Below are 17,614 nucleotides of genomic sequence, written 5' to 3'. Positions count from 1 at the left end.
ATGGTTCAGAGAAATGCCCTTGAGTGTTTAGTGTTTTGCAGCTGTCCAAGATACAAGCCTATGTGTACCTAGGAAGACATTTAAAAAGGCAATTATGAACATATCATGCTAGAAAGATGGACCGTTTTTAAGTTTTTCCTGAGCTATAAAAGTATAGTTGCTATGTTTTATGTCTGAAAAACTTACGTTCAGATAAACAGTTAAAAAAGTATTTCAGAGCAAATCAGTGACTTCTAAATAATTCTACTAATACTAAATTCCCTTCACAAATTGATGATTAATTCTCTGACATTTACAGTATTTTTAAATAAGAAAAATCAAAAACAGTGACTCATACGAAAACATTCTTAGACTCTCCAGATAAACTTTTAAAAATTAAATCCGCCAAAGTTTTAGAATTTTCACCTGCCACGATGTTCCCAGAACGTGCCACAACCTTGAATCCATCAGCTACTTTGTCTACACTATCCCCATGGGTAAGCAAAACAATTTCTTCTTTCTGAAGGCCCCTAAACATACAAAAAGTAAAACACAACACATAAATATCTTCAAGACATGATTACTGGGTTCTTTTGCTTTTATTTTCCCCTGCTTATTGAGATATAATTGACATACAACATCGTATAAGTTTAAGGTAATTATATACACGTATATACAATTACAATTGTACACCTTAATTATATATGAGGTCTCTCCAGAGTATCCAGCTATGTTTGTGTGACGATGTTGGCAGCCAGTGAGTGGACTGGAATGTGCATGTGAGACCAACGATGACTTCATTGTACTAGTCAGTGGGGGCAGTAGACTCCCTCAAGTGAGCATGTGTACTGTGTGGCCATGACATTCAAAATGACTGAGCTAGTAGAGTAACATATCTGCATCAAATTTTCCACTAAGCTTGAACATTCCTCCACAGAAATGATTACAATGAGTTTGAAGGCCGCAGCTATGAGCAACTGGTGATTAGCAGCTTCATAACGACAAGAAGCCCACTCATGCATCACTTCTCCTGTTGAGTTTTTTGGCAAAACATCAAATCACCCAGGTGACTTGGCCCTCCTACAGACCAGGTTTGGCACCCTGCGACTTCTGGCTTTTCCCTAACCTAAAATCATCTTTGAAAGGGAAGAGATTTCAGATCATCATTGAGATTCAGGAAAATAAGACAAGACAGCTAATGGCAATTGGGAGAACTGTGTGAGGTCCCAAGGTGCCTACTTTGAAAGGGACTGAGGTGTCATTGTCCTATGTGTAATGCTTTTTGTATCTTGTATCTTCTTCAAAAAATGTCTCTATTTTTCAAATTACATGGCTAGATACCTTCTGGACGGAACTCGTATATAAAGTATATACATGATGAAAAGATAACCACAATAAGGTTAGTTCACACATCCATCACTTCATAGTTACCGTTTGCGTGTGTGTGTGTGTAGTGAGAACATTTAAGATGTACTCTTATCAACTTTCAAGTACACAATATAGTGTTATTAACTGTAGTCACCATGCTATATTAGATCCCCAGAACTTATTCATCTTATAACTAAATGTTTGCTCTTTTGCTTTAGAAATACTAGTTTGCCATATGTGTAGATCAAGAAAATAGAAATAAGCATGTAACAATGCAATGCTGCTGGAATTCAAACTTATTCTATCCGTTATAAATAAAGCCAATAAAAGAATATTAAGTCTAGCTCAGAAAGAAGTAAGTAACCAACAGACTGTCAAAATGGGCTTTACTCAAAACATGGAAAAAACCCAAAGAGAAAGTAGGTGACTGAAACTTAAATTTTCTGGTTTTCAGAAAATTAAATGAAAACTCAACAAAATTTTTTTATCCTCATCCCCGACCGGGGATTGAACCCACAACCCAGGTATGTGTCCTGACCGGGGATCCAACATGCAACCTTTTGCCTTTTGGTGCACAGGGTATTGCTGCAACCAACTGAGCCACCTTGCCAGGGCCAATTTTTTCTTCTTTAAGTAAAGCAGAAGATAAATAATTCTAGGAAACTAGTGAACAACTCATTCATCAATTTTAAATAGATTAAAGCTTTACATCTAATCTATTATCATGTAGCAATAAAATCAATTAATATAGTCACTGTATTAAAAAATATATTCACTGTAGGTATGCTCAAAGTAGAGAAAATTAAGAGTGAGACAAAGCACCTCTGAAGTAATGAGTCCAACAAATCCATGGCTTGCTAAGTACCTAGCAAGAATGTGGTGGGGAAAAGGTATACATATGCATTTGGCAGATGCTGGCCAGTTTAAAATGGTATCCCCATTTGCCTCATTGGCACACGTTTAGAATCACACTCTACACCAGAGAGTTAAAAGGAAAAACTACCAATGTTGGCATCACGATATGTAACCCCAAATAGGTGTCCAAGACTGCAGAGATGCTTTTCAATTATGTCATAAGTGCTTTCCTTACTTCTGGTTAGCATCACCACCTCCCTCTGCTGTCTTAACACTAAACTGGAAGACAAATACTATGTCAATTCTACCTTTGGCCACTGCTGTAGCCTTACTTTTGTCTAAGAATTACAGAATCTCTAATTTTGAAGCATAACAATCCCACCTTTAACTTAATCTACTACCATTCTTAGTCATCTAAAAATATCTGTAATACCTGAACAGAGAGCATGCGTTATCCACACTAATACTGAAGACTCCATCTTCTCTTACACTTTTTTTGTGCACAGTACCTCCAAATACTTTATTCATCATCTGTTCAGAGTGAAAATAAATGTTAACAGAAAATTTTAAAAATTACCAATTTTCTTTTGCTAATTTAATAATTTATATTCCTTGTTTTCAGGATATATTATGTTTGTGCCCCCTAAATAAAGGTAGTTTGATAAATGTAGGTAACCTGACATTATCGTATATAATTATACAGTTATTAAGAGACATCATTATAAAACAAAACTAGATTGAAAATCTGACCTGAGGTTAATTTCCATTAAACACTGGCAGATTTTCCGTTTAATATACTTTACTTAATTAATCTGTTAAAAATAGATTTCTTTAATACATTCTTCTGAATTCAATTTAAATGCATTTTAAAAGATAACATGAGCTTAGAAAAGGCTACAGTAAACAAGAAGAGCTATGGTATTAAAACTAGACAGGTATAAATTCCTCCAAGCTGTGTAATGGGCAGCCCCAAAGGAACAGTCTGAAAGCTGGCAGAAGGCTGTGCTATGGAAACAGGGTAAGTTAAAAAATATGGTCTTTTAATTAAACTCATTTGTTCAAATCCATACATCTAAAGACTCTTATTTCAAGTGGTCTCTTCATTCTGCCCTTCCTGTGTCAATCACTCTTTTTTTCATTTACATTTACATATGTCCAAACCCTCCAACACCAAATAAATACAAACAAAATTTTTACAAACATTAAATCTGCACTGATAGAGTAACTACAGCTCATCTTGATATGCTGTAGCCTTTTGTTGTATCTGTCATAGTAAGGCATGCCGCCAGCTGACCCAGACCCCAACCGAAAAGCAGGCAGAAGGCTAAATAAATATTCATTCTTATAAAGCACAGTGGCATATTTTTCAAAACCATCACCACTCTCTATTCTGCACTCTCTATTCTCCTCTTAGACAGTCACAATAAACCTTCCTGCAACCAGTTTGGGTCAAGCCTTTCAGGAAAGAAACTTGCTAAATTTTGTTTAACCCAGTACAGGTATACCTCATTTTTATTGTGTTCACTTTACTGCTCTTCATAGATGTTGTCTTTTTTTTTTTTTTTAATTACTTACTCTCAAGTAATTAAACATGTCAACCCTTGGGGAAATGAGCAAAAGTATACAGGAGCTGTATGTACTATTTCTGCTACTTTTATATAAATTTGAATGTCTAAGTTGTTTTTATTTCAATGGACAGTATTTTGTTGTATTCAGTGATAATAGTTTTCTGAAAATAGATTCCTATTAAGGTCAGTTTTGCTATACTAGTGAAGCAATTCATAAATAGTTGTAATATGCACAAATTATTTCATACAACTACATATCTTAAATAGTCTAAAGACAGAAAATACTAATAGAGTAGGAGTCACAAAAAGAATAAAATTAAATCAACAGTTAAGGTAAATTCACAAAGGTACCTGCATGCCATAGCAAATTCCAAGAACAGGCTTGCCAATAGTGAATATTGCTGGATCAAACCAGGGAGCGTCTTCTGCATACACAGAGTTCGGTCCTCCAGAGATGATAATTGCACTGTGGATTTAAGGGACAGGCAGTGAAGAATCTAATTAGAATACTGCTAATTTTTATATAAAGTCTACAGATTCAGAGATTTTATGTTTTTGGTACATTGTAGGATATCCAGATTCTATCACAGCTAATTATTGGGTTGCCCAAGTAATTCGTTTAGTTTTTTTCCCTAAAATGGCTCTAGCAGTACTTAGTTGTCTTTAACTTTATTCAAAGCAATTTTGTTAGACTGTATTGTGACAGCTGCCACATCAGCATGCACTTAAAAAAAGGATAACTGCCCTGACTGGTGTGGCTCAGTGGACTGAGAGCCGGCCTGCAAGCTGAGAATCACCGGTTTGATTCCCAGTCAGGGCACATGCCTAGGTTATGGGCCAGGTGCCCAGCTGGGGGCGGCGCGAGAGGCAAATGATTGATGTATCTTACACACTGTTTTTCTCTCCCTCCTTCTCTCTCCCTTCCTCTCTCTAAAACTAAATAACATTTTTTTAAAAAGTAAAAAAAATTTTTTAAAACATCACAATTGGTGAATTTTTGTGCAGCCATTTTAATACTGAAAATGGAAGAAAATACACATTTCAGTATATTATGCTCTATTATTTAAAGAAAAGTAAAAACACAACTGAAACACAAAAGATTTGTGCAATGTATAAAGAAGGAGCCGTGATTGATACAATGTCAAAAGTGGTTTGTGAAGTTTCTTGGTACTAGTTGACACTTGGGCCAAATAATTCTTTGCCATGGGGTTGTCTTATGCATTGGGAAATGTTTAACAGCACCCCTGGTCTCTACCCACTAGAAGCCAATAGCGGGAGATAGCCGACATATTCAAAATATCCAAATTAATAAAATTATTAGTGAAAATGAAGTGTGTCTTTTATTTCACAGAAAAAACCATTTGGACTTTTTGGCCAACCCAACAGTATCTGCTCGCATAGCTTAATTATGTTTATTTTATTGCAATGTGTGGAAGCCTCAATTCAACATTCACCCAATAAGCAAAACTTCCAAATATATAAATACCAATGTTTCTATCTACAAACGTGGCAAAAATTTGTTTTGTTTCCCTCATCAATGGAGAAAATAAATGAGAATTCCAGGAGCTGGAGGAAACCGAAGTCCTTCTGGAAGGCAAGAAGTAAAGCAGGTCACTAAAAGTAGTATGAAGTCCCCGGATGACTCAGAGCAAAATATTCTACAATGAAGGGTGGCAGAATATGAAGAATTATCTAACTTTGCCTGTTTAAAACCTGGTCTACATTCCCAAAAATTTTACCTGAAACCCAGGAAAGGGAACTAACATCATTTTTGCCCCAAATGCCCTGCTCCTAGTACCGAGGTCAATATTATAATTTAGCTACGTTACAATTCACAGAGCATTCTTCCCATAGATTAATTTAAGACTCAAACTGTTACTATAAAGGAAGCTGCAAAGCCTGTCCCCCAATAGGCCACTGATACTTCAAATTTGACCCTTAGCATTCACTCAAGAAAACTTAAAACACTTTAATACTGTTACGGGTTTTATGACTATTACAGACATAAAAGTGCAGATTTCAAGGTTTTATTTAGGGAAAAGGAAGGAGAAACTTGGCAAAACTAGGCCTCCGTTCTCGCATGGCTACATATAACTGGAACCAGAGACTTGCACTATCACATTTGATGTGCTCTCCATTTTGCCATACATGCCCACTTACACAATACACAATACAAGCTTAGGCCCTTTACTCAAATTAAGGTATTCTTAGGCTCATCTTAAGTTTGAGTTTTCAGGAATCCTGATTTATCAATATCTCTAAAGGAAAATATGAGTACATCCCAAGATCTAACCAAAATATACTTACAAATAAATGTGGATTACAATTCACTTTAAAATTTGTGGCTGCCTTCCATGTAAAATCATACAAACTAAAATGCCAGACTTGTGATATTGTACATTCAGAAAAGTGATATAACAAAAATCAAATTCACAAAAATTACTCAGCAAACTAGAGTTTTTAAAATTTATTGTTTATTGGAGTGACAATGGTAACATTATTTAAGTTTCAACTGTACAATTCTATAATACATCATCTGCATATTTCATTGTGTGCTCACCACCCAAAGTCTAGTCTCTGTCACCATAAACTTGACCCCTTTTACCCTCTTCACCCTTCCCCAATCTCAGGACCTTTAAAAATATATAACAATAATTTAGGTGAGCTCAAAAGCCCCACTCTTTGAACTCTGTATGTTATACATTGTTTGTTAGCCTATATTCTTCAAAAAGAAACGAACCTACTTATATGAAAAATATAACATCTTTACGGTAACAATTCTAAAGGGATGTGGGGTTAGCCCTAAGGGTAGATATATAAGTTAGCTCCCTAAATATGCAGAAACTAAAATTCTATAAAACATATTTAATAGTCACAACCTCTATAATTTCAGTATATTCAGTTTTATAAAGGAAAATCACTATGGGACTGCCCAGCATCCCTCATTAATCGGATAAACAACTCAAGGTTTTAAGAGTCTTAATACTTAAAAAAGAAATGGTCTTAGTAAAGAATAAAAACTCAGGCAGTAGTTAAACCAATTATGTAAATTCTAATCTCAGTAAATCTTGAGAAAAGCTCATTCATTCTGAGTTTTCTATTTCTATCCTGCTATTATTTTGAAACTAACTTACAATTACAAGGCCCAGTAAGTTGGTAAGGCATTTCAGGTATCAATTTTATGTTATGAGGCAGATCAAGGTTCTACAAACAGGTAGGTTAACATGTCTTATGTCAAAAAACTAAGTTACTCTACGAAAAGGGTGGTCAAATATTTATCTCAGCAGAAAAGATTATAGTAATAAAAGCCACAATGCTATATAGTTCCTACACTCCTACACAGAAGCTCCAGGCACAAGGAGGACCTAGGAACTGTTTATGATCAGGTGACAAGAAAACCAATTAGACTTTTCTACTGACAACTATTTGACTACCCTATTCTAAACAATTAGTCTGGGTTAGTTTGCTGGGGGTATTTTCTTGGTTTGTTTCGGGTGGGGGAATGAAGCAGCTTGGGTTTGGCAGAGAGCCATTCTGATTTCTCACAAAGTTTTCCAATTCCCTTAAAGCTGATTTGTTCTCACTGACAAATGAAGACAGGTAAATTAGAGAAACTCAAGAGTACCTTCTTATTCTGAAGTTCTACAGTTTTTAAAAGATAGCTGTTTTAATCTGTAGCTGAAGACTAAAACAGAGTTAAGTTAAACCTGCCTTTTCTGATTTCCAATTCGTTCTAATTAAAAAACAAGAACCACAGCACCATGTATGTATGTCTATGAAGCCTTTAAAAGTTAATTTTTTTCCCTTAGAAAAAATGGTTACATTTTTAAGAAAAATTAAACACTATATTTTGGAAGAAACACAGCATTAACATTTAAGACCCAATTAAGAATATAAACTGCAGTTCCTTATTTCTGGGGAAGAAAAAACATTAATTTCAAGAGAAAAGGCATAGAATTAACCAGAAATAGCTGTTAAAGTAGAGGCTATATATAAGTTGGCTGTTGTCTGAACTATTTCAAGGAGTACAAACTGAAATTAGCCCTTATATATCAGACTTAGAAAATCTTCGTATTTTAGAGATTAGTTTCTTGGGATAGGAAGCAAAATTCTGTGCACAGAATTCTTCTTATTTAAATATTCTAGCACTCTAAATATTCCTTAGACCAAATGTTCAGGGATCAACTGAATGAATGAATGAATGAATGAATGACCACAATAGCCATATCTAAGTCTGACCCAGAAAAGCTATAAAACATAAAATATTCAAATGAGAAGTCTTTATAACTGTGCAATTAAAATTAAGGTAATCTTTTTAATGGAAAAACTTAAATTTCCTTTTTTTTAATTGGAAGCATGAGAAATTTCTTATAAAACCACTCCCTATCTCATATTCATTACAAAAAAAAAGCAGTGCCCAAGCAAATTAATAATAAAATATCCTACAATGTAAGCTCTGTCTCCTTAGAAAAACATAAGTGAAAAGTCTACCGGAATCCTTGCTCTTTTATAGCGAATGCTGGTGTTTCCAAGGGGAAGATTTCAGACTGCACGAACAGTTCCCTCACTCTTCGGTCTATGACTTTTCCATACTGAGCACCAGCATCCAGAATGACCACAGCTCCTTCGTAGTGGTGGCATCCATCCTTAATGTCTCCTCCAGCATTTTCTACCTGCAAATATTAATACAAATGTCTTAATTATGAAAATTAGAGCTACTTTATAAAACAGTGGTCACTGCCAGCCCCAAAAGTACACAGAAACAAAAACTGTTAATTTAGGACTTTTTAAATTGTCAATTCAAAACACTTTGTTTAAAAGTGAAGATTGTTTTCAAAGATATTTATTTGTTTGTTTCTTTGTTGGAAGAGGGGAAGGGAAGGAAAAAGAGAAGGAGGGAAACATCCATGTGTGGTTGCCACCCGCATGCCCCCAACTGGGGACCTGGCCTGCAACCCAGGCGAGTGTCCTCACTGGGAATCAAGCCGGCGCCCCTTTGGTTTGCAGTCTGGCACTCAATCAAGTGAGCCACACCAGCCAGGGCTAAAGTCAAGATTTTTATACATACCCACATATCAGCTACATAAACACTTTAATAAAAGTTACAATTTTTAATTTTTATTTATTGATTTGAGAGAAAAATATCGATACCTTCCCCCTTATTTATGCACTCACTGGTTGATTCTTGTATGCCCTCACCCAGGATCATACCCACAACCCTGGCATATTGGGATAGTGCTCTAACCAACTGAGCTACCCTGCCAGGGCAAAAGCTACCAATTATTGACTACCTAATACAGTCATTTTATGTATAATGTATCTTATATGCATTATCTAATACTATGGTAAGCAAACAACCCACCTGAACCAAAATATAGTCCTGATTTATGTGTTACACTAGCATTATTATTTATAATGACTCTTTTAAATCTCGAAAGCACCCCAATTGAGCAATACATTATATAGTCACCCAACTTAGTAATCACGGCCTTGCTATGATGGATGTACTGATGAGAAACTGTACAGTTTGTTGTCAGGGTATAGGCATGCCCAAATTCACTTTCTTAGGATCCTTTGCATTACCTGAGGAAAATGATACATATGCATCTAACTCATAACACTAAAAGTTTTAAAATCTTATCTCTGTGTAGTACATTGATGACATTTTTCTAGAAAGTGAACTGACAAAACACAAAATTAACTATGCACATGGAAGTATTTACCTGGCACTGGCTTCAAAATAATGCAAATATATGTGGGTATGGATAAAACATAACTGCTTATGTAACTGAAATCATTCAAGATGAGTGATAGGTATATTGCTTTCATTTTAGTCTAGTCTCTATGCTGTTTTGGATATTTTACTTATGAAAAAGCTTTTAAAATGTGTACATACCCTGGAAATCCAGTAGTCTTTTAGGCACTTGTGTAATCCTTTCTATCCCTCTTCCCTTTCCATTTATGTGAAAAAATAAATGCAGACCTCACAACACTACTAACACTTCTGCTATAGTAGTAAGAAAAGGAACTATCACAGCCATTTACAGAGGTCGATTTGCAAAAAGACAAACCACAGGCCAGAAAAAATTACTCAGATCACAAACAGGAAGGTTTTAATCATAGGAATATTGAACAATGGTAGAAAAATCAGGACAAAGAAAAAAGCAGTTTATAGAATATTAGGGCAAAAAAAGCTAAAACGTTCTCCTTCCAGACTTTTGCCCTTAATTTTAATGTACACGTGGGTGCACAGATACAGACACAATGCCCTTTAAGGAATATATTTAAAACTCCTTAATCGTAATTAATTTTTTTGTAAAAAAATATTTTTTAAAGACCACTATGTCTTCCAATCCCAATATCACCGTCACAATTTTTACCAAATCCAAGTTCAACCTGTTTGGTTTTTTGTTTTTTTTTTTTTTAACAACATGATAGGCAAAGTTCTCATTTTGCATGATTCTGACACGCACAGATTTCAGTTACCATGGTTTATATCACAGTCTAGTTAATTAAGACTAGCCCCCCAAAAGATGGCTCACATTTCAGTTAACATATTTAACTCTGAGTACATAAAGCACAAACTCAATGCCAGTTCTTCAGTCCACAAACCACCACATTAACAAATGAACATCATGATCAGTAACCAATCATGACCCTTTTTTCAAACTCTGTTAGTGACTGGTCACTGTACAACAAACAGACAAGAGTACAAGTTGTTACATTCTTGACACCCAGTGACAAATTCCTATGACATTTTACACATATGGATAATCCAAAGAGAAAACTTACCAACAAAGATGAAAGTGCAGCAAAGAAATGAAAAGTGATATGTGGGAGATGAAATTCGAATCCAATGGAAATGGAGGTACAGAAGAAACAGCTGGCCATGGCGATGTTGACACTGCTGTGGTTTGAGAACCTCTAGAATGTGTACCCAGAGCAACTGAGCAAAAGCAAACTCATCAGTATGAATGAGAAAGATTGCTGTGGTGAAAAGGATGTCTCTCAGAGGAAGTCATTCCCAAGAAAATACTTCAAATTAAAGTAACTCTTGCAGATATTTCATGACATTCAAAGTGCAAAGGATAACATGTTGAAAGCCATGAAAGGCATAGAAAAAATGCAAAGGGAAGCAATGCTTAAACTACTCTTGATACATTTTTTACAAAGAAATAAACAACTTACAATGTTTCTAATTTTTTAAAAAGATTTTATTTATTTACTTTTAGAGAGGGGGGAGGGAGGGAGAAAGAGAGCGAGAGAAACATCAATGTGTGGTTGCCTCTTGCGCGCCCCCTACCAGGGATTCGGACCACAACCCAGGCTTGTGCCCTGACTGGGAATGAAATCAGCAACCATTTGGTTCACAGGCCAACACTCAATCCACTGAGCCACACCAGCCAGGGCTCAATGTTTCTAATGCTTTAAGTTATGCTATACAATACAGTTTTACTATTTTATTTCACTGTATTTTTGTAATTAACTGTAAGAGTTAATACTTTAACAAGAATTTTTAAAGGTCATGAAACTATAGTAATTTTCCCATTGACTATTAAAATTACTTTGTATAGTTTCAGCTTACATGATCATTATTATGGTTGTTTTACTATTTGCACAGTGATATAGACAGTTCTATATTTCCTTAAATCAATGAATTTTTTACTTAAATGTATTTTAAAAGATAATTTTATACTCTTCTTAGCAATTTTTAAAAATGTTCAATCACATTACACCAGAGGTGACTAAAGAAACACTGTGAATCCATCCTTGCCTCACTTCTTTCTACCTCAACTATTAACTATCCTATTCAGCACACAGCTTCAACAACTCAGAGAAAAGCAAAAAGGTCACCAGCAAAAGTTTCTTTCCCTTAAAACCTTGAATCTTTACTCCTACTTCACATAGAGTTGCAAAGTTTGATATTTAGACTTCCAAACCTTCAACAGGTCAGTTAAGTACCTTAATGAGAAAAGAAGCTGTTATCCACATCAATAGTAAAGACAAATGAAATTCAACACCACAAGACACAAAAATCTATTATATCTGTTTATAATACCTATTTAAAACCTAAAGACGAAAGCCTAAAGGCTTAAGGTTAACATGCATCACAACTGACCTGAGGTCATCATGATAAAGTAAATGATGTTCATAAAAATATCTTCTTAAGATATCAAGACAACAATATATAGAAAAAAACTAAAACATATTCAGGACCCTATTTAAGAGTAAGGCAAAATAATCTAACAGATTCTGAGAGGGTGAAGATGGCATCATTTTTGGATCTTCCTGAATCGCCACATTATCACTGAACAACCAGAGAGCAAAACCAAAAACATTTACCTTATAATTAAATGACAAGTTAACCCCAAGAACCTCAAAATTCAAGATGCTGGTAACCAACTACCAAAGTCACAAATCCTGGTATTATATAGCATCTGTATGGGAAGCAACCAGCCCTCATTAAGAACTTGAGAACAGGAAAATTCCAGAATTGCCAGTAGGTACTAGCTAGAAAGCACAGGGGCCAAATGGAGAACAGAGTCACACCGGGAGGTGTGCTCATTCCAATGATGCACAGGTGGCAAGAGACCCAAGGTAAGGCCTAAAGGTGTGGAAGGGATTTAATCCCCATGAACCTTCAAAAATAACAGATCAGGACCCCCTTCCAAGACAGGGCTCATAATGATGAGAAACTGCAGGGAGCAGACAAAATTAAGCAGGACAAGGGCAGGGGAGAAGGAAAATAGGAAGGCCAGACTAAAGTAGAGGGATCAGAGAGCCAGGAATCCTCAGATAATAAATAAGCCCTAATGTTAACAGAAGAGGGAGCTCTATAAAGTTATAGAAGTTATCTGAACCAAGATTTCTTCTAAAAATTCAGGAACATTAAATTCACATAAAAGAGAAACAAAAAGTATAGAAGTTAAAACCCATACAAAGTTACTAAAAGTAAAAAAAAGAGAGCAGGGAATAGAATAACAACTCTACCAGAGAGCACCACACATATAGGCAAATCAAAATTGGAATGCACGATTTCTAAATGAGCTATAAAATAGTATAAAAGTCATGAAAGAATACAAACCCAGTTTAGACTATGAACGCAGAATAACCAATCCCAAAACATACTCTTTTTCCCCAAAGGGGCATTTTAATTTTATTTTTTATTTATTGATTTTAGAGGGGGAAGTGGAGAGAAGGGAAAGGGGAAATGGGAGAGGGGGAAATGGGAGAGGGGAAAACAGAGAGGGAGGGGTAGAGAGATGGTGTTCCACTTATTTATGCATTCATTGGCTGATTCCTGTATGTGCCCTGACCAGGGATTGAACCCACAACCTTGGCAACCTCTAACCAACTGAGTTACCCAGACAGGGACCAAGATACACTCTTAATAAAATTATTGGACTTCAAAGAAAAAAAGCCTTTGAATGTTTTGGATAAAAAGTGTACATTTTCTTCACAAAATTATCTGAAATCTCACATACTTTAGAAATGTCAACTTCACAGAAGGTTTTTCATAAGAGACCATCTCAAATACAATGTTGAATGAAGTCTGAGCCTACAACTACAGGATTAAATCAAAGAGTTGACTCTAGCTCTTGTCCTTATATGCTTGGTTTACCCTCCTTTTTTTTTTTTTTTTTTTTTTTTTAATTTTGAAAATTTTTATCCCTGGCTGGTGTGGCTCAGTGGATAGGGTGCCAGCCTGTGAATACAAGGGTCGCTGGTTTGATTCTCAGTCAGGGCACATGCCTGGATTGCAGGTAGGTCCCCAGTGTGGGGCACGGGAGAGGCAACCACATGTTGCTGTTTCCCTCCCTCTCTCTCTCTCCTTTCCTTTCTCTCTTTCTTTCTAAAATTAAATAAATTCTAAAAGAAAGAACAATTTTAAACCCACAGAAAACTGCCCTACACCTAAACTTAACAATTAGGAACATTTTGCCACATTTGCTTATTTTTATTATATATAAACTCCTCACTCCCACCCCCCACTGAACTACTGGAAATTAAACTGTAGATATTTCTTTCATTCCCCAAAAAACTTTTTCAGCATGCACTCCTACAAACAGGGACATTGTCTTACATAACTATAATACCATTACCACACCCAGAAATTTAATATTGATAGTATCTACAAACACTTCCCAAAATGTTACAAAATAATGTCCTTTATAGTTTTTTTTAATTTCAGAATTCCGTCAAGAACCACACACTTTGCACACACACTGTCATGTGACTGTCTCCTTTAATCTAAAACTGTTTACCTCCTCACCTCTTTATGGTCTTTAAGGACATTGAAATTTTTTTACAGTTTGGCTTTTTATAGAATGTCCCACAACCAGGATTTATTTGTTGCCTTATAATTACATTCCCGATAAACCTTTTTTGGCAACAGTTTTATATTGGCGATGTTATCATGTCTCCTCTTGATGCAATATAGTAAGGAAAAATTACTTTGTTTCACTAGTGGTGATGCTGACTTTGATCACTTGGTGGACACTTCTGTGTGCTTAAAAGAAAAAAACTGGATTCAAGTCTTTCCCCTGCTCAAAACTCTAGAGCTAACTTCCCCTTAAACTTTATTAATAAAGTCCAAAATCCTTTCCAAGCCCTGTGAGGCCTTGGCCTACTCTTTAATCTAACTGCTGTCTAAAGTCTCCATGGTGCCATAGCGGTTTGCAGTCCTCTCTAGGTGAAAAATCCCAACATGGATGAATCAATTTCAATCACATCATCTGAAAGATATCTCTGAAATTACACTGTATCTTAAATTTTCCCTTATGGAAAAGTGATTCCCACAGTCTCTCAGAAAATTCCCCTTAGAGCAGAAAGATGACCCAAGGGTTCAGGGAAAGAAATACAGGGGAACTTGGCTGAAAGTTAAGTTATCTAGAACACACATGGTGGAGCTTTATGGAACTCACCATCTATGTCAATCCTCTATGTACTTTATGAACACCTGAATAAGATCCCTGGAAGGTATAGTGGCTTGTTATCCCTGGTGGTATGGTTGGACAAAGGTAATCCCTTAACCTTTATATCAGTCAGCAAAACATTAAAAAACCATTTGAATGAAGACTGAGTTCTCTTTATTACCTGAAACACTTCCATTGACATCTTCTGTAAAGATCAAGGAAGCACTAGCCTCAAAACTTGGAGAATAAGTTGTCAATGGCTTTAGGTAAAAAGTCCCAAAAGGTAACTGGGCACTCTCAAGAAGTGCTAAATCATCAAAATGCTTGATGGTATAGAAGGATGCATAGAAAAATAAGACCTAGACAACTCAAGCCAAAAAGTAATTTAGAAGAGTCAGACTAAATAGGAAGGTTTAGAAATATCAAAACTTATTTCATAAATTTATTTCATATATATAGATAAATATCCTTCATTTGTGAGTAAGTGACATAGGATTCTTAAAAGTCTGTCTAAATAAGTCTCTTACTATATATATATGTAAATATATATATATGTAAAATTCTAGGTGCAATTACTAAATACAGGTGACAGTTATATACTTTATGCAACAAATGCATAAAATGGCTTTAGGAAATGGAATTGTACCTGAACAAAAATCTAGAGGTCATGAAACAACACCCCCCGCCCCCGCCGATGCAATAATATACAATATGAGTATACATTTAGTTGTATAAGCAATGCCTACCCAGCATCAACTTGTTGTCTAAGTCATGATCACTGGCTTTTGTCCCATTTGGATTATAATTTCAACAAGCTTGTAGATACTAACATTGGAAACAAATTTATCTTCACCCAAGGACATGTTAATTGATTTTAGAAAGAGAGAGAGAGAGAGAGAGAGAGAGGCAGAGGAAAGGGAGGGGAGAGAAAGAGAAACATCTCTGGGTTGCTCCTGTATGTACCCTAAGCAGGGATCAAACCTGCAACCTAGGGACATGCCCTGACCTGAAACTTTCTGGGGTACAAGATAACGCACACTATGACCAATTGAACCAAATGGCCAGGACTGTAAACAAAAATTTTGATTACTATATTCATCTGAGTTTATTTTTCTCTATCTCCTTTAATCTGGAAATGCAATTTATAGGCCTCTCTTGGAATTTAATTTTTTCAATAAATTACTGGGGGGTTTTTTCAGTGTTCAATAGGTTTGGGAAATACAAGTCCCTAGTGACATATAGTGTTGTCTTAGCCTTTCACTGCTCTTGGTTTATTTACTTCACACATTGAAAAAATTCCTTCTCTAAATGAGATTTCAAGCTAGTAGGCATCCATCACTCCTACTTTGTTTCTACATGTTATATGGGACCAATGCTCCATCCTCTCCATACTGTTTCTAAATTGTTCTCCTTTACTGAACCAATTTGTACTTTGATTAAAATTTCATCTCCTTTTGAATAATCCTACCAAGATTCCAATGATGTATTTCACAGAACTAGAACAAGTATTTCAAAAATTTACATGGAACCACGAAAAGCCCCACCTAGCAACAGTGACCCTGAGAAAGAAGAACAGAGTCGGAGGAATCAATCATACTACCTAATATCAAACTATACTATAAGGCTGCAGTAATCAAAACAGAATGGTACTGACATAAAAACAAACACACAGATCAACGGAACAGAATAGAGTGCCCAGAAATAAACCCACACCTTTATAGTCCATTAATATTTGACAGAGGAAGCAAGCACATACAATGGGCTAAAGACAGTCTATTCAACAAATGGTGTTAGGAAAAATGGACAGATCCGTGCAAAAAAAATGAAACTAGATCACCTCCTTACACCACACACAAGAATAAATTGAAAATGGATCAAAGACTTAAATATTAGACCTGAAACTATAAAAACCCTAGAAGAAAGCATAGGCAGCAAAATCTTGGACATTTTTCATATAAAGTTTTAATCTGATATATCCCTCCAGGCAATGAAAACAAAAGAAAAAATAAACGAATGGCACCATATCAAACTAAAAAGTTTTGCACAGCAAAGAAAATCATCTACAAAATAAAAAGACAACCCAAAGAATGGGAGAACATATTTGCCTATACGTCTGATGAAGGATTAAGATCCAAAATTTATAAAGAACTTACAAAACTCAATACCAAAAACACAAAAAACCCAATTAAAAAATGGGCAAAGGACCTGAATACTCTTTTCCAAAGAGGGCAAACAGATGGCTAATAGACACATGAAAAGATGTGCAATGTCATTAATCATCAGAGAAATGCAAATTAAAACAATGACATATCATCTCACGTCTTTCAGAATGGCTATCATCAATAAATCAATGAACAATAAAGACCAGTGAGGATGTGAAGAAAAGGGAACCCTTTTGCACTGTTGGTGGGAATGCAGACTGGTGTAGGCACTGTGGAAGCAGTATGGAGGTACCTCAAAAAATTAAAAATGGATCTGCCTTTGGACGCAGAGATCCCACTTCTGGAATACATCCGAATGAACCTAAACACTAATGCAAAAGAACATAAGTACCCCTATGTTCACTTCTGTATTATTTACAGTCGCCAAGATATGAGAGCAGCCCAAGTGTCCATCAGTAGATGAGTGGATAAAACAACAATGGGACAGTTACACAATGGAATACTACTCGCCATAAAAAAGAAGAAAATTTTACCCTTTTCAACAGTAAGGATGAACCTGCAGAGCATTATGCTATGTGAAATAAGCCAATCAGAAAAAGACAAGTACCATATGATTTTACTCACATGTGGAATCTAATAAACGAACTAACATGGAAAATGGGGATAGATTCATAGATGGAGAGCAGATGACAGCTGGGGAGAGATTAGGAGGTGGAGGGATTGAGCAAAAAGGAAAAAAGACTCATGGACATGGACAACAGGGTGG

At 35.7% G+C, this 17,614-nt stretch overlaps 1 protein-coding gene across 1 annotated transcript in view; it reads right to left on the bottom strand.

Moving 5' to 3' along the window:
* The window catches only part of GMPS (guanine monophosphate synthase), a 48,492-nt gene that overhangs the window by 20,216 nt on the left and 10,662 nt on the right, over window positions 1–17,614 (bottom strand). The window contains exons 2-5 of the mRNA XM_054579901.1: window positions 8,262–8,443; window positions 4,122–4,236; window positions 2,636–2,733; window positions 406–509 (exon numbers count right to left, since the gene is read on the bottom strand). Coding sequence (XP_054435876.1) covers window positions 406–509; window positions 2,636–2,733; window positions 4,122–4,236; window positions 8,262–8,443 — 499 coding nt within the window. The remainder of the gene's footprint in view (window positions 1–405; window positions 510–2,635; window positions 2,734–4,121; window positions 4,237–8,261; window positions 8,444–17,614) is intronic.

Source organism: Pteronotus mesoamericanus, unplaced genomic scaffold, assembly GCF_021234165.1.
Source record: "Pteronotus mesoamericanus isolate MK-2021 breed Mesoamerican mustached bat unplaced genomic scaffold, CSHL_Meso_final contig_116, whole genome shotgun sequence".
Lineage (NCBI taxonomy): Eukaryota > Metazoa > Chordata > Mammalia > Chiroptera > Mormoopidae > Pteronotus > Pteronotus mesoamericanus.
This window is presented reverse-complemented; position numbering and strand designations above follow the sequence as displayed.